This window comes from Alligator mississippiensis, chromosome 1 (genome assembly GCF_030867095.1).
Source record: "Alligator mississippiensis isolate rAllMis1 chromosome 1, rAllMis1, whole genome shotgun sequence".
Classification (NCBI taxonomy): domain Eukaryota; kingdom Metazoa; phylum Chordata; order Crocodylia; family Alligatoridae; genus Alligator; species Alligator mississippiensis.
In genome coordinates this window covers 211,835,417-211,857,775 of record NC_081824.1, presented here as the reverse complement: position 1 = coordinate 211,857,775, position 22,359 = coordinate 211,835,417, and the positions used below count along the sequence as shown (strand labels likewise).

Here is a 22,359-nt window from a genome sequence, read left to right as displayed (position 1 = left end):
TTTTCCTTGAGAAAAGGAAAGTTACATATTATATAAACTGTGTGGGGAAGGATGTGTCTTACAGCTCATGCTTTTACATTATGCAGTATCATACGGCTCTTGATCCTGATTTGGGCCTTTCTGACTCTCTTAGAATACTGCGATGAGTGGTTCTTCAGGAACCTTCACTCAGTTAATTTGAAAAGAGAATTTAAAGACATTTTCAAACATTTTTACTTAAATGTCATGGTTTCAAAGAGATATGTGTGTACCATTCTCTAGGTACCGTTTATAAAAATTAAACATTTCATATGACAAATATTAAAAAAAATAAAGACAATACTTTACCTTTGGAATATTTTCTGAGGAGAGATTCTAATTTCACAAGACTGTTTTGAGAATTCTTCTGTTTAGAAGTGTGGAAGTGTTAAGAAATGTAACAGATGTTTTAGAATGTCAGGAAATCACATCACACATTGGCATTTCCATCTTGTAAGGGCACATGGCTATTTTTTTTTCTTTTTTCCTGCACAGATAATCAGTGACAGATAACTAAAAGCACGACCACGAACACCACATGAATGTACAGAATTGGGAGATTGAAAAGATGTATTCAGTCATCTTAATCTGATGTTTTGGCATCCCAGATTTGTTACCTACATCACATTTACAAGTACATTACTTTTTCAATGTACTTCTTAATGTATCCAGGTGCTGGGCTTCTACCACTTCATTTGCAGGCTATCCACCACTAAAGGTCTGTCCAGATTACTTTTCATACATTTTTATAATAATCTATTTCTTACTTTCATTATACTGCCTCCAGCTATCACCTTTTACATAATACTAAATAATTACTCTCCCTATTTTGGTATGAATCATTCAAATACTTCTATAGTTGTCCTTTTCTCCTCCTTCTCTCAATCACCACATATGTCACAAACTTCCTTAAAGGAAATCTAAATGATATAATAGGAGATAGGCTGTAAAAAGCAAGGGGGCATGATCCCCTCCTTGCCTCCAAAAATGTATCAATATGTTAAAGCAAAGGTTTTCAATCTTTTTAGACTCAAGGCACCCCTCAAAAAATACCCACTCTTAGTTTGCACTCATTTTTTGAATTCAGAAAAATAAGAGCAATTTTTCCATTGCAAAAAGCTCATAAAGGTCACAGCAGATCAGAATGTTTTTAACATTATGAATCCCTGCTTGAAAGCTCTGGGTTTATCTTGGGATTCATATGTGCTAACATTATGTGGCAGCCCATGAGACCCTGGAAAAGATCTCAAGGCACTCCAGTGTACCTCAGCACCAGGGATCTGGGTTTTCTGTTTGCTGTGGAAAAACACAGATTTTCTCCTTTAAAGAAGAAAAAATGTTGATTTTCCTCTTTAAAAGAGATAATGGTAGGAAACCAGGTTTCCCCTTGCAGGCTGGCAGCCTTCCAGCCTATAAGGAGCAGCTTGGGGCTGGAGGAAGTGCGGGGGGGGAAGTGACTGGAGGCAGGGAGATGCTGCCTGGGGTGGGGGAGGGCCGTGGCCAGGCTGCCTGGCATGGGAGCCCCAGCCCAGGGCAGGAGGTGGGGGTGCCACAAGCATCTCTCCTTCCTCCAGCCTAAGCTGAAGACAGACTCACTCCACCACTGTCCACATGAGTCAGAGCTGCTGCAGCTGCCATGCTCTGGCCTGGTCAATATGGGGACACCTGGGGGTCCCCTCTGGCAGGGCTGAAGAGGGCAGTGGGTTGGTAGTGAGGAGCACTGGCAGGACTGGGGAAGCTGTGACTTGGAAGTGAAGGCACTGGAAGAGGCGGGGGATTGTGGGTTGGGAGTACAGGGCACTGGTAAGACTAGGAGGCTGTAGGTTGGGAATGAGGAGCATCAGCAGGTCTGGGTAGGGGGCTGTGTGTTGGAATGAGGGGCAATGGCATGGGCAGGGCACCAGCATATCAGGGTTGCTAAGCTCTACAAAGCAGCGGGGGGGTGGCGAACGGGACAGGACGGGACGGTTGCACCTGGACCCACATCCTAGTGAACAAAGGGGACAGGGGGAGTTCTGATTTTCCCTGATAAAAACAAACAAACAAACAACCCCCCCCTGCCAAAATATACAGGTATTTAGAATTTATTTTATTATAACGACTGAGGCACTGGTAGGCTTTAAAATTGCAAATATAGCAATAAAACATTGTGTTAAATTTATACTTATACATATAGTGGCATTTTATTTTAATCATGGAAAAATGCGGATTTCAGGAGTTTTAATCAAAGAGTTTAAGGTTTTTATCAGAGAATTTGCAGTTTTTAAACAGAGAAAACCAGGATCTTTGCTCAGCACTTTAGCTGAGTATTGCTGCATTAAGCAAGCTACCCAACATATAACCATTTAAATTAAATATGGGAATTAAGAGATTAATCTGTTATTCATCTAAATATTTCAGTACTCCTATAGTTTGTACATTCAGTTAATGACAACTGTCATATAAAAATATCCCTTACATTTCACAAATGACTTTCGATGATGAACAGCACATATTAATTCAACAGGTCCTCACTAATTCTGATAACAGGTATAAAAGTATTGATTAAGGATATGTTGAATGATTCTGATTTCTTAACAAAGGTGTGTGTGAAATATGGGAGAACTTTTTATATATCACTAACATAGCTAACCAATTGCTTGGCATTAAAACATAATTTAAATTAGATTTTTTCCCTAGTTTCAAAACAACGAAAATCTGTGGGAATTAAGAGATTAAGTGTCCATAAATTTGAGTCACCTAGACATTACTGCAAAATGTATCCTAATATTTTTTTAAACACCAAACTGGCATTGTTTTTTTCTTAAGGAAATAGCCTATCTGTGTTACACAGCCTGTTTCAAATTATTTTTAATACACAATATAATTTCACAATAATTTTTAATAAAATAACTTAGTTCACCATTTTCTCTCAGCCCCCTCTTTCTGTTAAAGCAAGTACAAGATTGAAAGGGCCAACATTCAAGATACAGTATGTACTGTGATGACACTTACAATGATTTGAAAGATTAAATCAATTTACTACAAAATAAGACAAGTCAACTAATGAAAAATGATGTATAAGCTATCCCTTTTTTTTTTTTAACCAGAGCATACTTTTAAAAGAGTATGATCTAAAACTGTGTTAAATGAAAGTTAAGCCTATGACTTTAAAAATTAATGAGATTTCAAGATCCTAATAATCGTTCTCTTTAAATTGTTTTCTTGTCTAGTTTTGATCAGAAAGTAGAAGCTTATTTCAATTGACACTTTAAAAACCTGTTTTAAAAAATGACTGCTATTCCAATTAAAATCCTTTGCTGCTACAAGAGGTTGATGTTTCACTAGTAAAAACCAAACACAACAATAGTAAATTAATTCCATCATGAATATGAACTGTGGGTAGGAACTGTACACATTGATATAAAATTTTAAGTATGTTTTTGTACACATTCTACTCTTCAGTTTCTGTTCATTTCTGCAGCAGAGGGAGTTCCATCCAAGTGTAGTTGCAGCTTTTCTGCTGCACTGACATGCTGAGAAAGTCTAAGGAATCTGTTCTGAATTAAGTGCATCTCAAAGACTTTTTCACATATTCTTTCATTTAGAGCTTGGCTTTTTCCTTTTCCTGCTCCATCACATCCATACTCTTAGAAAACAACCAAGAACGCAAATGATTATCTACCCTATTCCCCAGGAAACTGAGCACCACCACTTATACGCTTAGCCCCAATTTAAAAGAGCAGGAGTCCTGAGGTTACCTGAGAATCAAAAGCTCCAATATATCAGCTGTTTACTGTCATTCAGCCAACCTGGAGTTAAACATGACTTGCTCTAAATGACTTAGCAGTTATAGTCACCACAAATTCCCCAAAAACAAACCCAGCAAATGTGCTTAAAGTATATATGCACTAATGAAAGTCACAATGCAGCTGGTCCTGAAGATCCCTATAGGAACACGTACACAAAAAGTATCATAATTCTTTATGGTAATGCATGTATACTGACTTTATTACCTAGTATTTTAGGATGCCTTTTTAAAAAGGAGGGTACTTAATATGACCTGAACTCAAAATGATGCTCCACTGACTGAGCCAAATATTAATGTGAATGAATCCTTACAGAAGAACCTGAAGCTTTACCTCACTTTGGGCACATGTACACAAGATGCTACGGCAACGTAGTGTCAGCAGGCAGAAACAGTGATGCCGCAGCTATGCCACCAGTGACACGCTCCCTTGCTATAGTGCGTTGCTACAGCGACATACAGGCTAAAAATAATTGTACGGTGTTGGCAGGGTGCAGTAACAACTATTACTGTGCTGTCATTTAGTACTTCCTTTAATATTTCCTTTTCTAAATGACAGTACTTCCTAAAGGAAGTACTAAATGATGGTACTGTAACAACGGCGCCGTAGGGGCACGTGTAGATGAGCCCTCTGTTTCCCAGAAAAGTAAATATTCATATGACTTCAGATACAGAGCTCACAAAAGTAGTTGTGAATATAGTACAAGTATTATGTACACTGTTTTGATGCCATTGTGACTTGTGACATACTAGGAGCTCATATACCATGGGGCAGATACCAGATTTAAAGCTGGAACTACAGCAGGAAAAATTAACTTAGCAGAAAACTCAAGCTCCTTCATGATGAGGCAAACTAACAAACAGCTTTCATTCATGTTTACTATTCTCTGGGATTATCAGGAGAGAAGGATCTCTGCTATATTAAAATAGCAAGTTGGATTTTCTTACAAAATTCAGAAAGAAAACAGCAAACAGACACAGTGGTTTGGGTATAAAGGTTAAAATTACTTTTACACCCAAAAGGTAAAGGTTGCTAGAATCTGACAAGGTATAATACCAGGCTGGAAGTGATACAGAGGGAGTACTGATAAAGGACTGTCCTGAATGTGCTTGGCTGGAAGATAGACAATTCATAAAGTAGGGACTAGAATGTGGTGATTACAAACTAGATCTTTTGTTTTATTTCTGACACCTCTCTCTTTTTTAAGAACATTACAATAGAGGAAAAGTCCTAGTAGCATATGTCTGCTTAGAACAGAAATGAATGTTTTTCCTTTCATAATACTTGTCTTCTTTTAAGACAGTCACCTTTTTATAACAAAGGGATGAAGTCTTAATTTTCTCTGCAATAGTGGAAGCACTAACTTAACCAAAAACAATCCTTTGTCTACCTCTGCAAAGGCTTCCTATCAAGCCAACTCTTTCTCCTGCGAGGACCAGATGCAGCGACCTCCAGAATTCATCAGCATATCCTCTGAGCTGATTGAAATGGGTTGCTAAAGACGCAAAGCGTTATTTTACCGTTTCTTCTATAAAGTTCTAAACTCCCCATGGCCCAAGATGTTAACACTGCCACTAGATTGTTGCGCAGGGCCACAAATGAACAACTTTAAATGAACCAAGCATGCTATTACAGTTTGGGCAAATTATTTTGCTATCCCTTCACCAGACATTAGCAATGATGCCTGGTATAGTCCCACAAGTGTTCTGCTACAATATGGTTTTCAACATATCAAAATTATCATCAATAAACTCAGTGATTGAATTATGCTCATCAGAGTTCCTGTTTCTCTCCAACAATCACAGTGGAGTCAGAGCTGACAGGTACTTTGTCAGTTCCAACAAAAACAGATTCGAAGGCAGCTTCCTGCTCCTCTAACGTGTCAGCAGCAGTGGCTCCTCTAACAGATGATGTGTTGGTAAAAGCTGGCTGTTGTTCTGTCATCCTTTCCACTTCTGCTGTTTTTCTACCTCTTCTTTTACCCAATATTTTGATGTAATTAGCTGGTACAAGCCCTGTTGTCTGACCATCAAGACTAGCCAAAAGCCAGCCACGTATTTTAGGCTGTTGATCTGATAAGAAAATACAACTCATGATTACAAATTTGAGATACGCTATAGTTAAACAGCTAAGACAGAAAAAATTAGAAATCTCAGCAGACATACAATATTGGATATCTGACTATGTGATTCATAGGTTAGTCTATAGAAATATGGAATACACACGACAGATGCTGTTATTTTTCAAGCAACTTGATTAAAAATATGAACAATTAAAATTAAAAGTGATATTTAAATATAGAAGTTTATTTATTAAAATTGTACCACCTATTACTGATGTTTGAAGATGTGTAAACTCATTATTACACTACAGTTCAGAATCTAAATTAGGAACATGCCTTTCCCATACAAGGCATTTTCTACACAGGATAAAAAGCTACTTTGTTAGGATTTTTAAATATCCTTCTGTTTTGTAAACAGCTACATGCAATATCCAAAACAAATCAAAGGTTTTATGGCCTAAATGTACAGGAAAATAAATTGGAGTACTGTATTTTTCTACATATATTATGCAACTCTCCCTCCAAGATTGGTTGGGGGTGGGGGAGCAGGACAAATATTAAGCCTGGCAGCTTCTGAGACAGTAGAAGCACCCAGCTTTGATTCCTGTTCCACAGTGTATTATTGTTCAGACCGCTGAAGGAGTTAATTGATTTAATGGCTTATCGTTTTTTGTTCCCGATGTGTTAACAACTGTCTCATCTTTTTAATGGTCTTAATATTCAATTAGTCAAGCTAACCCTTGTTAGGGCAATTTTGCCGTCTGCTAGCTGCTCCCGGTCTTTCTCCTCCTATTTCACAGCTGTTTCTATGCTCTTTTCTTCATCTTTCTTTCCAGAATCATAGACTCACCCATTGGGACCAGTCAGCAGCAGCTAGGGTTTGAGATTTAGTTAAGCAGGAAAGGAAGGATGAGTTAGCTAAAGGTTAGGCCCTGTCCTTGCAGCCAGAACTTTAGAAAAATCTTTTTTTCTTTATTCTGCTTTTCAAAAATAAGGTGCATGTTAGGTTCAGGGGTGTGAGGTACATGAGAAAATATGGTACAGGTACTACCCCCGCTTAATGCTATTTCACTTAGAGCTATTTTGCTATAACACTCGTTTTACATTGACACCCAATTCCACCTAGTGCTCAGTCAGATTCATTATAATGCTCACAGGCATCATAAAGCTGGCAGCAGGTTTCACTTAATGCTATTCTGCTTAATGCTTGGTTTTTCAGGAACCAATTAAGAGTGCTATGCAGGAGTTGCCTGTATTTGTATTTATTTACTGGATTCAGTGTGGCATATTTATGCAACAACTATCCTCCTTCAGATGGCATAGTTTTCTCAGTGATTACTGTATCGAAGTACTCAAACTCTGCTCTCGGATGTACGCATGCAGATTCCTTTGAAGTCAGGAGGAATCAAACGGACATTAGAATATAGAATACACATCAGCTCATCACATATGGAATATGCAATTATGTTAAGGGGGTATCTTTGGATAAATGTTTCTAAAGTGCTCTGAAAATGCAAGTGCCACAAAAGGCAAAAATCCATTTGGGCAGGGGTGCCAGTAATGCAACATGGCCACTAAGATTCTATTAAGAGTAGAACAATTGGTGAAGGGGCACTGTATAAGTAATGTTAGAACATTCCCCAAAATGAGTGGCCACAATGGCTAAAACCAACTCAATAAGACTGAGCGTACTGCTTAACTAGTGCTCTGGACAATCACTGGAATGCCGTCTCACATCAGCTGATACAAGCCAAGCCTTGCTCATTTTTAGAGCTGTCAATGTGACCTTATTTACAACATCATTAGAAAATAAATCCCCAACAAATCAAAACTTTACCTTTGGGGGCTAATTTTAGCATGTCACCAGCATGGAAAGAAATTTCTTCTTCTGAAACTGTGCTGAAGTCGTATTCTGCTCTTCCTACTACATGATCATCTTCTCCACTTGCCCAGTTACTAGACACTGTTTTACACAATAAGCATTAAAAGGCAGTATAATCTGGATTTTTAACTACTTCTTACATAGGAACAGGTTACCTCCCCCAGAGTATATCTATCTTAAATATGACAAACCCCTTGGCATTTGTGTAATACCTACCAACTTAAAAATAATGTATAAACATTTTTATTGCAGTGCTGTATACTTATGGTACTATACAAGTGACCAACATTTTAAAATTCTGGGTGCTTTAAGTTGGGTCCCCAAATGTAGATTTAGAAGTGTAACTGTAAACTATTTTGTTTCAGCAGAGCTGAGCTGTCATCCCAATTTCTAGATGAAAATCCTACCCAAGTTTTTTTCCCCCACATTCACTAAACCACACTTCATTTGTACAGTGTCCTGTTGTAATAACTAGTCGGGCCTCAGTGCTACAGAGGAGTTTCACACAAAAATCTGATTCTGCAGCTATGTGCATGGAGCAGTGGTCAAGCCAGCTTTATATTTTTATCCTTCTAAATAGAATTTTTGGACAAAGAATAACAAGGAGCAAACATGGCACAAATCCTCAGTCAACAGTAAACTTCCTTCATAATGGAATTATTTGTCTCAGTTTAATCTGCCCTTTTTCCTACCACTTCATAACTGGTTATAAGAACATTCTGTCATCTCCAATCCCTTTGCTCTGACAATCTCCTTTACCTGTTTCTTCATCGCTGTACGTAGACAGCAGCTTCCAGATGAGATAGGGACCTCCAAGAATAACAGCAAAGAAAAGAAAAATGGGCCACGATTTTGCTGATCTGGCTGCCCTGTCTTCAGAGGTAATGCAAGCCACTGTTCCTTTGCTTTCAGCCCACAGATCCTCATTCTCAGAGCTCTTCCGCAGACCCAAAAGCCTCTGCAGCCGCCTATAGAAGTATCTTATAGTTCTCACTAATGCAAAAGCTGAGAACACCTTGGTGAAGTGTATTTTCAGTCGGGAGAAGTGATTGGCTACATCCAAAACAGCCCTAAAACTGTTATAAACAGCTGAAAAAGTAGCATCCATCATCATACTGACAGAGGCAAATGCATGTACAATGCTTTCAATAGACTGAAATGCACCTCTGCTGCTCTCTTCGGCTTGCTGAACAAACCTGCTAGGAGGTATATCATCTACACGAAACCGATTATAGCCCAAACCACCATATCCATAACTGTAAGGACTGTAGCTTCCGTAAAAGGAGTTTCCATACGTGCCATAGCTTGGAGAAAAAGAGCTGCTGTATGCAGGCCTGAAAGTGTTCAGGCTGCGGTTTCCTGTTTGCTGTGACAGTCTTGGCAAAATAGGTGGTGCTACTCGTGTAAGTGCAGGCTGTCCAGGCCTGATTGGCAAGCCAGCACTCAAGTCAGCAGACCTAAATAAATTCAGAGATCCAAGATCAGTACACATGCATTACCTTATTGACTACATACACACCCAGCACCACTGAAATACATTGGAGTTGGCAGCCAAACAGCGCAGACGTTGAACAATGGTAGGGAAATTAAGAGTTTGACCCGTGCTTTTTTATGAAAAAAGCATCATGGGATTGTTTTAACATATGATCAGAGCAGACAGGACCTATCATGTCATCTGAAACCCATGCACTGAGAGGAAATGGTCATGTACTTTGTGTACTAACCCACATAGCATGAAGTACTGAGTCCAGACCTCCAGATCTGTCTAGACCGATGGTGCTCAATCAGCAGCCCGTGAGGTCATGTGAGGCCTGTGGGCCTCACAATCTACCCTGTGAGGCCTTGTCTTCCAGCCCACAAGGCTCCCCAAAGGGCTAAAAATTTGCTGCTAGGGCAGGGGTGGGCAAAATACAACCCATGGGCCAGATCCGGCCTGTGGCTGCCCCCACATGGGGCCAAGTCTCATCCGCTCCAGCCAGGGTAGCCCGCGCAACACTCCTGCTGGCCTGGTCTCCAGCCAGCATGCAGCTTCCAGTGGGGCTGTTCCTAATGCAGTTGCAACTGGCTGGGTGCTGTTGTACTCCCTTTGCCTCCCAGTGACAAGCCTGCAAGCCTGTCTGCTTGCAGCCGCACTGGAAACAGCCCCACCAGAAGCTGTGCACTGACCCGGGTCCGGGCTGGGTGCAGGCCAGTGGGTGTGGGTGGGATCATGGCACAGGCTGTCCCAGGTGGGACTCGGCTCCATGTGGAGTGCTGTGGGGACAGCTGCTGACTGGGTGAGCTCTGCTGCATGCTTCCTTCCACCTCCCCTCACTCCCAGCTGGATCCCATGCAGCCTCCTCCACCCCATGCACATGCGTGCCAACCCTCTTGCTCCTGAACACTGGTCCCTGCCCACCCAAAGCCTCAGAGGGAGTTTTGGTGAGTTGTTGCATCAGGAGGTAGAGAAAGATGCTGACCCGACCTACAGCAGCTCATCAAAACTCCCTATGTGGCCCTCAGGCCCAAATAAATGCCCATCCGTGGTAGGGGGAGTGGTGACAGCTAAGCTTCCACTATCTAGCGGTGGGCTGGATAATGTGGCTCTGCCCCACTATGCGAGGTTGGTCTGTGGCTGGAACCAGGAATGCAGGCTTGCACCTACGCACCAACCCTATGCACTGACCATGTGTAGAATCTAGCCTGTGGTCTGGTTTGTGCCACTCCTCCAGCCCGTGAAAATTGGGCACTGGTGGTCTAGATCTATCAGTCTCAAAGCATCAGGTTTGATATAACTCAATCCCTCTGCCCAGGAGATTATCCCATAAATTTTGCCAAGGGCAACCACAGAATTCAGGGACATGGAAAGCCACTACATAAACATACTTCCAAAAAGACAGCTAAAACAGTTTTAGTAGCAGAGGGAAATAGAAAAAAAAAAAGGCCAAAAAACTCCTTATCATCTACCCAGTGAGCCCAGGCACCACTCTCTGTTGCCATATTGATGCGGCAGGACTAGGGATGAAGGTAGCCACTGCTGGCAGAAAGATGAGTTACAGAGAAATGACACCCACCCACCAAAAACAATAGACTTCTGTCCCTTTAAGCACCCTAGGGCTGACAAGGCTGCCTGCCCCTCTGCAACAGGGCTGGGAACCTGCCCAGGGAGAATCGTAGTATCGTAGATAAGTTGGGCCGGCAGGGACCTTCAGAGATCTAGACCAGTGGTTCTCAACCTTTTTTGTACCAGGACCCATTTGTAAACATTGATGGCCAGTCCTGATCAAATGTCTCTCACTCCTAAACCACTGGCTGCTGCCCCAGCGTGTATGGGGGGTGGGAAGGTGGGGCAAGCAGCCCCTCACAGGCTGGGACTTTGCCAGGCTGCAAGAGAAAAGCCGCGGTTTTCCACGTTTTTCTCCTTTAAAGTGCCATCATTTTTAAAGTTCGTTCAGAACCCTTTCATAAATTCTTGCAACCCACTTTTGGGTTGCAACCCACGGCTTGAGAAACACTGCTCTAGTTCAATCCACCTGCCTGAGGCAGGATCATCCTGATCCAACTTGCCCCACACAAGCCATAACCTAAGCTCTACATAAGATCACTGCCAACCCTTATGCAACACAGACCTAACACCTGACTTGCCACAGGTAAAGCAAGGGAACCGGCAGCTGGTGTCTTGCTTGTCTGAAACGTTATCAACATATGCTCAAGAGGTCCTGGGTAGAGGCCCACACCCCCTGCTGCAGAGCAAAGCAAAAACCTTGCCAGTCCGACCAATCTTCCCAGAGCAGGGTGGGGTGGGCTCAATGATCTTTAGAGTCCCTTCTAGCCCTTCATTTCTATGATTCCTATGAATCTGACCATGAGGTAAAACTCCTCCCTGACCTCCAACATGGCAATTGGTTTGACCCCGAACAGAGGGACCACCAAAAAACCATTTGCTATGGCATCTTGGCACCTGTGGGGGTGGCACCGCACCTTGGGGCGTGTTCTTGCAGCAGGGCTGGCGGTCCTCTTACGCAGGGTTTAGACTACAGTTTGGACGGGAGCGTGTGGCTAGGGCCCCTCTCCGCCTCCTCGCAGTGCCCACAGCCACCGGTTCCCTTCACCTGAGAGAGACTGGGAGACCCCTACACAGGGGACCCAGCCTCCCGGGGGAGGGGGGGGGGGGCGAGGGACCGCCCGTTGGCTGGTCACGCCCCAACCGTCCTGGAACCTCCGCCCGCGGGGGGAGGGGCGGTAGAACCCTCGCGGAGAGGGGGGGCCTCCGGCCGCGGCGCAGCGCAGGGGCCCTTGCCCTGGACGAGACCATTTCGCGGGGGAGGGGGGGAAATCTCTTTAGAAGCGGCATGAGCCAGTCCACCCCGCCGCGCCGGGGTGGGGGGGAGGAGAGAGGCAGGCCGCACTCACTGGAAAGCCGGGGCGGCGGTGCCCGCGAGGCGCCGGCTCTCCCAGGGCTTCGGGGGGGGCGGCTGCGACGCCATGTCTTGCCCTGAGCCGAGCGGAGCAGAGCGCAGCTGCCACCCGGCTGCAGAGCTCGCGGCCCAGCCAGGCCTGACGGGGGGAGCGTCGAGCTGGCCACTGCCGCAGTCGCTTGTGGGCAGTGCCGCGCCTCTCGATCCCGAGCTCTGGCTGCCTCTGCTCTGGCCTGCCCGGCGCCTGTTTCCGGGGGGGCGGGGTGAGGCGGGGCGCATGCGCGCGCACCCTGGCGCGAGGGCTGCGTGGTCCGCCAGCAGTGGCGGCTATTGCAGCCCCCGGAGGTAGGCGGCAACCCCGGCCTGGCGCGGGTTCGTGGCTGGCGCGGCGTGACCTTCGTACCCCGCCGTCCCCGCGCGCCGCGGCTTCGCTGCCACGTGGCCTGTGGAGCTTAGGGCTGAAGCTTGCAGTCCCGCGAAGGCGGGTGAGGCCCAGCTGGAAGCCTGTTAAATAATCCGAGCGCGCGCGCACAGACGTGCCCCCTCCTGCATAGGTGTGTACGTGCATGGGTGTGTAGGGTCGCGTGCATGCATGTACCGCTGTATGTGTGGGTGTGCGTGACTACGTATGTACATGTCTGTATGTGGCTATACGCCTACGTGGAGCATCTTGAGTGACGCGTATGCACACAGGGAGTATATATTGAGTGATCGTTCCTTCTGCACCTACAACACACGAGGTTATCCTTATATGTATATGTGTGTATATATGAAGATATCAAAACAAAATTCCATTTAAGATGTATAGATTTAGTTTATGTATAAACTATGATGTAGTTTATGTATATATGTATAAGTTATACGTGTGTGCGTGTGTATACAGTGATGGCCTTAGGGTTGTTGGGGCCCTGGGCAAGAAAGTCATTTGGGGCCTTTTTGAGGCTTAATTTTGATGACCTATAAGCAAGTTGGACATTTGTTGTAAAAGTTTGGGAGCCCCTAAAGTGCGGTCGCCCAGTTTGCCCTCCCCTAAGGCTGTGTGTGTGTGTGAACTAAAACTATACATTCTAGGCATTATAGGACATCTGTCTGTCTCCCAACACCACAGACTTGCACTGAGTGAGGCATCAGCTTGCTAAACAGCTGTCACAATTCTTGGGTGACAGTTCCTTCAGTTTCTCATGTGGTAAGTGCAGAAGGGACTGCCGCTCAAGAGCTCAGCTCTATGGCCACATTCAAAGATGTTCAATGAGTGGATGCCTCACTTAGCTCAGACCTATTGTCTCAGGAGACAGGTGCCTTATAATACCTACTATGTATAAATAATAGCTAGGGGTGCACCGATAAAGATTTTCTTGGCTGATACCAATAGCCAATGATTAAGCATGCATATTGGCCGATGCTGATCCCGTAACCAATATTTAATAATAATGCAAGGATTTTAAGCTACTGACATAAATGAACCCTTTTGTTTGTATTGCATTTTGCGCATGCATGCACACCTGCCTGCTCTGACCCTTGATGAGGAAGGCAGTGACCACCTTATTCCCACACGCATCACCCCTTCGCCCACAGCTCCTATCTGCAGGCCTGCTCCCTGAGCTGCAGTCCTAGATGGGCAGGATGGACTCTTGTGCAGACAGTAGTGCTGGATACATTGGGAGCTGTAGAGCAGTCTACTACCTCAGCACCACTGGGCCGCAAAGCCAAGCCTGCAAAGCCAAGCTCCTGCAGCTGCCAGGGAGAAGCCATTTTTGCAAAGATGCCTGGTACCCGGCAGAGCGGAATATTCCTCATGCGGTGCCTTACCCTGCCTGTGCACAGCCCAACGTCTCCATGGCAGTCCCGGTGCTTAGGTTTCTGCGGCATGCGCAGCATTGCCATGGCAGTGGCAGTAGCAGCAGGAGCCAGTAACAGTCCCTTTGTTGCTGAGCTTGGCACCCTGTGACCACCCGCCAGCACCCCCTCCCACTGCTCTCTGGGACCTGTAGTATGCTGCGGGCTTGAGCTGGCGGTGGGATGTAGGGACTGGATTGTGCTCACCAGGGTGCTCTGGACATGCAGCCATAATTATTGGCTACAGCGACCAAGAAAAGCCAATAGCTGATAATGTCATTTCTCTTTTTATCGGTGCCGATCCGCTAGCCAACCAGTATATTGGTGCCCCCCACCTAATGATATGCTATATAAACTCAAACTATACATCTTAAGTGTGGTTTTTTTTTTTTTCTTTTTACAAGAGGCAAGAATTTCTTAGGCTCATTTTTATTGGATCAACTATGCAGTTTAAATAAAGTTAGACAAGTTTTTGAATGCAAGACATTCTTTGCACATGCGCACACACTTTGTGTGTGTGTGTGTGTGTGTGTGTAAAGCATGAAATTTAAGGGGTATAGTTTTAGTTTTCTTTTAGATCATACACCTCTTTGGACAGTGATTCTCTCTCTCTCTCCAGCTGTCTATAGCAGCTAACATCATGGGGACTTAACCTTGATTGAGACACCTGGGTACCATTAATATAACTGCATAATAAATATAATTGGGAAGCCTTATAAAGTGGCATTTGGGAGCACTCTGAAACATAATTCACTTTTATATCCTTACTCAAAGAATCTCCTTTGCTTCTTTAATGCCTCCTTTCTTTCTCAGGCTAGTTGCAAGAGGTGATGTCCTCCTACAGATGATGGGAAAACAGCCTTGGGCTCTTCTGTCTGTCTCTCCCTTCTCTTGATTCTTCCTTTTGTGGATGGAGGCTACTTTGGTAGCTCAAAACAGAAGTGGCTGAGCTGGAGTCAGCCAGGCTGTGGTTATGAGCTTAAGCAAATGCCTTATTTGTGGCATCACTGGAAATCCAAGTGCTCCCTTTTTTAGATATTCCAAATTCTTGAAATCCCCTTAAATTCAGATGCCCACATATAAAAGAATAATTTTAGGAGAAAAGTCATTGTAGGAGAATTCTTGTTTTAAGCAAGTGACTTATTTTTAGGTGGTCATTGTTAGGCTTGGATGTCCTAAAACTCCCTTTATAAACAATGCTGCTGCACATGAAAAAACTCCACATCAGGAAAGTACTTGCATTTACAGGTACTACCCTGCTGCAGAGTTTATCAGTTTCCTGAGGCCTAATAGGGCTACGTGTGTGTATGTCAAGACTTTTACTGTAGAGTATATTAGGCAACTCTGCAGTAAATGTCTTGTGTAGATACACCCAGAATGAAGAATCATAGCTCTGGAGCAAGTCTGCCTAGCTGTCTCATTTGCTAGCCTCCAGCAAGCAGAGCTGTTTCCTTTTGGGTCAGTAGTCCTGTGCCTACATATTATACACAATTATTATAATGTGTATAATTGTCATAGATAATATATTATTTAGTGGAATAGATAGACCGTAGCAAACCAGTCATACTAATCTGAAGGTCTAGAACAGAGGTCTGCAACCTACAGCTCATGGACTGGATCTGGCTTGTGGAGCCCTGGCTTCAGCAGGGAGCTTTCCCTGCACTACACTGCAGTCAGGGCTTTGATGAAAGGGGAGGCTTCCCTGCACCACTGTTGCAGACTTGCAGCAGGGAGAAGCAGCAGAGGTAGTCAAGTCCTAGTACTGACTTGCCTCAGACCCAAGCTGGGTCATTTCCACATCTTCCTTCGCGCCCCCCCCCCCCCCCGAAAAAAAAAAAAAAAAGTTGCCAACCTGTGATCTAAAAGTTAGGGCATTGATCCCAAAGGTCCTATTCACATGAGTTTATCTTTCTATGGTTTGCAATGAATTAAGTTTATTTTAGAGGAGGTTGGTTTTAAAATAGCTTCTATTCTCTGAAAATTTATGTTTAGGAGGTAAATATTAAAATCACTTACTATCCATATTTGGCTTTTTTTTTTTTTTTTAGGGTTATCCAGCATGTCTTCACTGACAGAAAAGGACAGACCTGTTGCTCAGCTGTTACTGAATACTGGCACTTGCCCACGATGTGTTTTCAGATTCTGCTGTGTGGGATCACAGGAATCTTACAGGCGTCCACACAAGGTTTCCTGTTTTGTTTTTTAATTAAAATATAAGAACACGAAAGTGTGGGGCTTTTTTACACTTCTCTTGGACTTAATCTAGTTGCTCCAATATGCAACTTTATGAACGCCAGTCAGTTATTGGTGGTGTCAGTACTTGGATCTGCAGGCCTGAGAGGAAGAGGTTTAGCAGACTTAAGTTAAGGTAAAATCATTGCTTCTTATCTTCTACAATGTAGCTTTATTGATAGATGCATTGGAAGAATGCCACCATTTCAGTCAGTGGAGTGTGATTATTGAATCTGATCTTGAAAGATGTGAATGTTTTCTTCTCTGTGATAAATACAGAGTAACCGCCTCTGCATTTATCCATACCCATTTGTAATGCCATTTTATACTAAATGTTAATACAATATGCTTCCTGGACACAATGCTGGGAGGTCACATCTCAAGACATCTGTAATATGTTTATTCATTACAAAACAAGAAAGACTGTTAAATTGCGCATAACTTAAACATTTTTTTAGACATTTATCTGGCATCAAATTATCTCCTTTGGAAGTATATCCTAAGCATAAAGATTTCTCTTTGTGCATATGTTTTAAATTTAAACTTGTCATTGAAGTCTGAAAGTAGCACACTGGAAATGTCATTTTCCGGCCCAAGTTCTTAAATGAAAATAGCATTAATAGTATCTTACAATGACATTTATAGTGGTACAACTCTGCACATATCCACTCCACTGAAATGCAGCCATCTTTATGGTAGACTGTAAACACTAACCAGCATAGATCATTCTGCATAGTTGTTACTAGAGAGGAGTTGATTAAGAACCGTACAGCAAACCTTTATCATTATGAAAAGCATTATGGTATCTCTGTTGTCTATAAAGACTAGAAGTTCCATACAAATTGCTATATAGGGATCACAGTTTATCAAAGTCTGAAGAATTAAAGGACTTTTAAATCTGTTGATTTTCAGCATGATGCATCAGACTTAAAATCAGCAGTGTACAGCCTTCTGAGTTTGAGGACCAGACATTTTATTTAAAAAATGATCAGGGAACCGTATTCAGTACTCTGGCACAAAGAGAGTGGGGTAGTCCGGAGAATCTGTCCCAGTTAGGCAGCATAAAGTGAGCAGAAACTACCTGCAGTTCTCTGGTAGACATGCTGCTCTTTTGGGCTCTTCTGTCTCCTTTTCTGCACTTTTGATAGATTTCTTGTGGACCAGAGACAGCAGGACAAATTAGAGCAGGTATTAAACAGTTCTGACAGGTGCTGGGACAGAGGATCACAGAATTATAACTAATCAGTGATTCTTTTCCATCTCATTCCTCTAGTCCTGGTACATCATTTCACACACTGCTCTTTTGTCTTTGTTACTGAAAACCTTGCCCAGGCATTAGTCACCTGGATAACTAATCTTCTTTTCTGCTCCTTCTTTTGAGCTGCCTTCAGTTGTACTGTAGGGCAGAGAAGTCATTTGTTATTAGTCCCTCTTCAGAAATGCATAGCCAACCGGATTCCTGTCTTCCTTTCCTTTGGGGCTCTGTACAAACGTGCGCAGTGCAGGGGGCAGTACTTTTGAGCAGCTGCATCAGAGAAGGGGCATTTGTGCACTGAACACTCCTAGATAATGTTGGAAATGGAAGCAGTGGGAGGCTGTCACCCTTTTGCTTTCCTTGTAATGATCAGGGTATTTCAGGCACTTTGGTTTAAAAACCACAGGTTATGGATCAAGGCAAAAAAATTCAATTTGTCAGCAAATATGCATTCTTAAAATAGTTATGTATTGGACAGCTCTGTTCTGAGCGATCTTCCTTGGTGTGATGTTGGCTTTTCTGTTTTGTTTTGTTTTTTGCTGAGTATTTCCTGAGCCTTTTATATCTCTTCACCCTTGTCTCTCTTCCTGTTTGTTGGTATCTCTCAGGTTCTGTCTTTGTCCCTTTGATTTCCTTCTTTCCCATTCTATACTGTTTGTCTGGATTCTCCATTTTCTTGGTGCCTCCCTTGTGCAAATAACTTTCAAAACAATTCTTCCCTCCTCACATACTCCCCTTCTATCCAGGGTTGTCTCACCACCATTTCAAATTCAAGCTCTTCAGAACTAAACTTGCTTATTTTTGCTTCTACTCCACTATCACCATCTCCCTTCTTGGTCTTCATTGACAGCTGCAGGTTCTTACCTCCAGGTAAGAGGCTCCTGAGTTCAGTGTCATGCCATTTTTGGTTAGGGAAACAGGGTGGAATCAGTCTCCCCCTAAGATTTGACACTGTTTCCTGTCTCTGTTACTAAAACCTGGTCCGAACATTAGCTCTCTTGTTAACAAACCTTTGCCCCTTTTTCCTACTTGCTCTTGTATCCTCCTGGCATCCACAATCTCTGGAAACTTTCCAGCTTTGTAGCTCTGATCCATTCTTCACCATGCCTGGGAATCCCTCCACTGACTTGCTTTTTCTTGTCACATCACCTGCAAGCTCTTTTTCCACCTCTGAAAGGTCTTATTTGATATAGCCTCATGTACATCTCAGTCCTCTCCTCTTTCTTTTTTTTGCTAACTGTCCTCACTGTCATCTTTCTTTACTACACTGTGGCTTTCTGCTCCCAGGCTCCTGTATGCTGTCCTTCTGCACACCTTTTCAGCCTATGGTCCTGTCTGTTTCCTTACTCTGAGATTTATTCTGAAAACCCACTTTGTCCAGGAATCCTTCTTTACCATTTCTGCTTTACCAATGATACCATTCCTCATGTCTGATAAGTCTATTCTGTCACTGACCTGATGTCATGACAATACCAACTCTTCGCATCTTTAAATATCAATGTGGTGCACAGAGGATGTCATTGTTCTCATCTCCATTTTACAGATGGGAAAATTGAGACGGGGAGAAGTAAAGTGAAGATTAACAGCATATCTAGGAACAGGTATCTAGTACATTGCTCTGTCCACTGGGTATACTCCTTACAGGGAATTGCTGTGCCTGCATGCTATTAGATAGTAAGGATCATATCCACACAAATATTTAGCTACCTAATATTCATTAATTTCAGAGGGAGGTAGGTTCTTAAATACCTTTGGGAATCTAGGCCTATATATTTTTAGGGGCAAGGAACCTGTTCCTTCTTGAAGTGCCATGTAAGTTTCTAGAGCTATATAGGTGCTTGTCATTACCAATAATAACTTGTGGTAGATGGATGTTATTGAGAGAATAACCATAAGTTAAATTGCTTCAAGAAAAAATCATTGCTTTTAAAAGGGAAAAGGGTAGAGAATTGGCTTATGGGGCGCACACGGAGGGTGGTGGTGGATGGGTCATTTTCAACCTGGAAAAATGTGGGCAGTGGAGATCCTCAGAGTTCAGTCCTTGAACCAGCACTGTTCAATGTCTTCATCAGTGACTTGGATGTGGGCATGGAAAGCACTCTGTCCAAATTTGCTGACAACACCAAATTATGGGGCAAAGTAAATATGCCGGAGGGCAGAGAGCGGATTCAGGCAGATTTGGACAGGTTGGGATTGTGGGCAGAACAGAATAGGATGCAGTTTAACAAGGATAAGTGCAAAATGCTACATCTAATCACCAACACACGTACAGGCTGGGAGGTGACTTTCTAAGCATCACAGCAGCAGAAAGGGATCTTGGAGTCATAGTTGACTCCAAAATTAACATGAGTTGTCAATGTGACGAAGTGATAAGTAAAGCCAACTCCACTCTTTCATGCATTAGAAGGTGCATCATGAGCAGGTCTAAGGAGGTGATACTTCTCCTCTATTGGTAAGACTGCAGCTGGAGTACTGCATCCAGTTCTGGGCACTGCACTTCCAGAGGGATGTGGATAACCTTGAGAGGGTTCAGAGGAGGGGTACTTGTATGGTTATAGGCCTACATATAAGATCCTATGAGGAGATACTGAAGGACCTGAATCTCTGCAGCCTCCACAAAAAAAGGCTGAGAGGGGATCTTGTAGCTGTCTACTAATTAATCGGGGGTGGCAGGGGGTGTGGGGGAGGGCAGCAAGGAATAGGGGATACTCTGTTTATCAGGGCGTCCCTTAGGGTTACTAGGAACAATGGCCATAAATTGATGGAGAGCAGATTAGACATTAGGAAAAATTTATTTATGGTGAGGGTTGCCAAAATCTGAAATGGGCTTCCAAGGGAGGTGGTGCTGTCTCCTACCTAGGAGGTCTTTAAGAGGAGACTAGACAAGCACCTAGCTGGGGTCATCTGACCCCAGCGCTCTTTCCTGCCCTGGGCAGGGGGATGGACTTGATGATCTACTGAGGTCCCTTCCGACCCTAAAAATCTATGAAATCTATGAAAATTTTAAGTCACTAGTTGTTTTTTTTCAAATGTTCCAAGGAAACATTGTGGACTCTGTATTCTCAACATCCTTGACAAAGTTCTGAGTGCTAGAGAAATAAAGAGTCTGGGTCAAACATGTATTTAAAAAAATGTAACAGGTATACCAAATAAATATGTAGCATTATTCAGGCAAGGATTTCCATGTGCTTAAACATCTTGAACCTCCACTTGATGTAGGCATGTATTGCATTGTACTCAATGAAAATGGAGAGAGATGGATGGAAAGGAGGTTAGGTGGTTTGTCCAAGGTGACAGAGCAAGCTGAGCTGGCATTAGGATCCAGAACTTCTAACTCCGAATCCCAGGCTCTAGCTCCTACATATGGTTTCGTTACCTTTTCATGAAAGGTACAGAAAAAATTGCTAATTCCTGCCCAAAGTGGGTAACTGCACCTTAGGAAAAAGCTAGTGTGCCAAACACTTGTGATTTTAGTGCAATTACACTGTATTGTAAAACTGAGTTTTACTATAAAAATTATTTACTTATGTGTAAGCTGTAAAATTTTGAACTGTTAGTGGTATAGCATCTCATTTCAGCTCATATTATTAAACTTTACTGGCAAGTTGCATACGTTTGTTCACTTTTTCCAGAGGGCATTATGAGGAAATGAGAATTAATGAAGCTCTAGTGTAATCACTGGGCAACTGATTGTGGGAGTTACATGACAATGTAATCGAAGATGTGTAGAACGTAGTTTTCAAAAATCATGAGCACCTATTTCCATTGATATTAGCTGAAGTTACAGAGGAACAACATTTCCTAAAAACAAGGCCACAACAAAGTATTTTTGCCACTTTGTCAGCAATTCTCAATCTTTACACACAGTGTATAATTATATTGTGGAACTCATTGCCACAAAATGTTGTGGAAATTACTTGCATACCCTCTCTCCTCTCCTCTTTCCTCCCTCCCCCCCGAATGTTTTAATTAGATTCATAAAGTGATTGGATAGTTTTTTGGAAGAAAGATGCATTAGTAGCTATTGAGCATGGGAGTTAGGGGTAAAGTGTCTGAATCCTTAATCTTAAAAGCTGGAGGCTGCAAGCGCAAAACGAACAGTGGGGAAAAAAACAGTGGTCGTACCCTGTTTACTCTCCCTTTCAGCATCCACTCTCTGCTGCTCTGACACAGCATACTAGGCAAGATGGGACCTGTGATCTGATCCAGTAAATGGTGGTTCTGTGTTCTTATCTGTTTTGTTCAGAAAAATGTAATTTGCTTGTATTGTACTTGTTAACATTTCAACTGGGAATGTTTTGAATCCTTCAACTAGATTTTCAATAGAGATTATGAAAAAAAGAGTAATTATTAAGTACATTATTTAAAGTTACATTAGAACAGTTAATATCACCTTTCAGAATGGCATTTAATAAAGCCTGTCATAACAATTCCTGCACCAGGAAATACTAATCAGTAGGGCTGTGCAAAGCTTTGGTCGCCGATTTAATTCAGAGGAGATTCAGCGGCCGAATCTCCCAATCCAAATTGAATTGGGAGATCCATTAAAAGGTCCAAATTGAATCTGAATTCTCCGAATTGATTCAGAGAGATTGGAGAGATTTGGAGATTCAGATCGGCCAGGGAGAGGCAGGCACAGCCAGGCAGCTACAGGTTCTCCCACAGCTGTGCCTGCCTCTCCCCGGGCGGAGGGATCTGCAGGAGAAGCCCCCATGGCTGCCCTGCCCAGCCCTGTCCCCTGCCTGGCCCCAGCTCACATTCACCAGCTGCAGCAGTGGGGATCAGGGCCTCTGGGAGCTTGTGGTAGATCCCCCACTTGCAGCATGGGGCAGTGGCGATTGCCTCGACTCTTTCCCCCCCCCCCCCCGCCTGGCACCCATGCAACAGCT

The 22,359-nt window shown here is 43.3% G+C and overlaps 2 protein-coding genes across 5 annotated transcripts in view; one reads left to right on the top strand and one right to left on the bottom strand.

The window, feature by feature from the left end:
- Positions 1 to 2,086: 2,086 nt before the first annotated feature.
- On the bottom strand, positions 2,087 to 12,347 carry PEX13 (peroxisomal biogenesis factor 13). The gene is made up of 4 exons (XM_006273747.4): positions 12,143 to 12,347; positions 8,510 to 9,207; positions 7,706 to 7,831; positions 2,087 to 5,878 (listed from the first exon to the last, which is right to left on the bottom strand). The coding sequence occupies exons 1-4, from the start codon at positions 12,214 to 12,216 to the stop codon at positions 5,580 to 5,582; spliced, it is 1,197 nt and encodes a 398-aa protein (XP_006273809.3). The 5' UTR covers positions 12,217 to 12,347; the 3' UTR covers positions 2,087 to 5,579.
- Positions 12,348 to 12,438: 91 nt separating this feature from the next.
- Positions 12,439 to 22,359, top strand: part of PUS10 (pseudouridine synthase 10) — a 57,326-nt gene continuing 47,405 nt past the window's right edge. For 3 of the 4 annotated variants that reach the window (XM_059719588.1, XM_019500739.2, XM_006273746.4), the window contains exons 1-2: positions 12,439 to 12,701; positions 16,032 to 16,168. In XM_059719588.1, the coding sequence (XP_059575571.1) occupies positions 16,043 to 16,168 (126 nt within the window). In that variant the 5' untranslated portion in view covers positions 12,439 to 12,701; positions 16,032 to 16,042. The remainder of the gene's footprint in view (positions 12,702 to 16,031; positions 16,169 to 22,359) is intronic. The other variant, XM_014595060.3, reaches the window with a different exon arrangement.

Excerpts from the sequence above, each read along its gene's own strand:
- PEX13 (XM_006273747.4), bottom strand. The coding sequence starts at position 12,216 with ATGGCGTCGCAGCCGCCCCCCCCGAAGCCCTGGGAGAGCCGGCGCCTC. Across the intron at positions 9,208-12,142 it reads ACCGCCGCCCCGGCTTTCCA|GTCTGCTGACTTGAGTGCTG; the intron begins GTGAGTGCGGCC and ends GAATTTATTTAG. Across the intron at positions 7,832-8,509 it reads GTACAGCGATGAAGAAACAG|TGTCTAGTAACTGGGCAAGT; the intron begins GTAAAGGAGATT and ends TGTGTAAAACAG.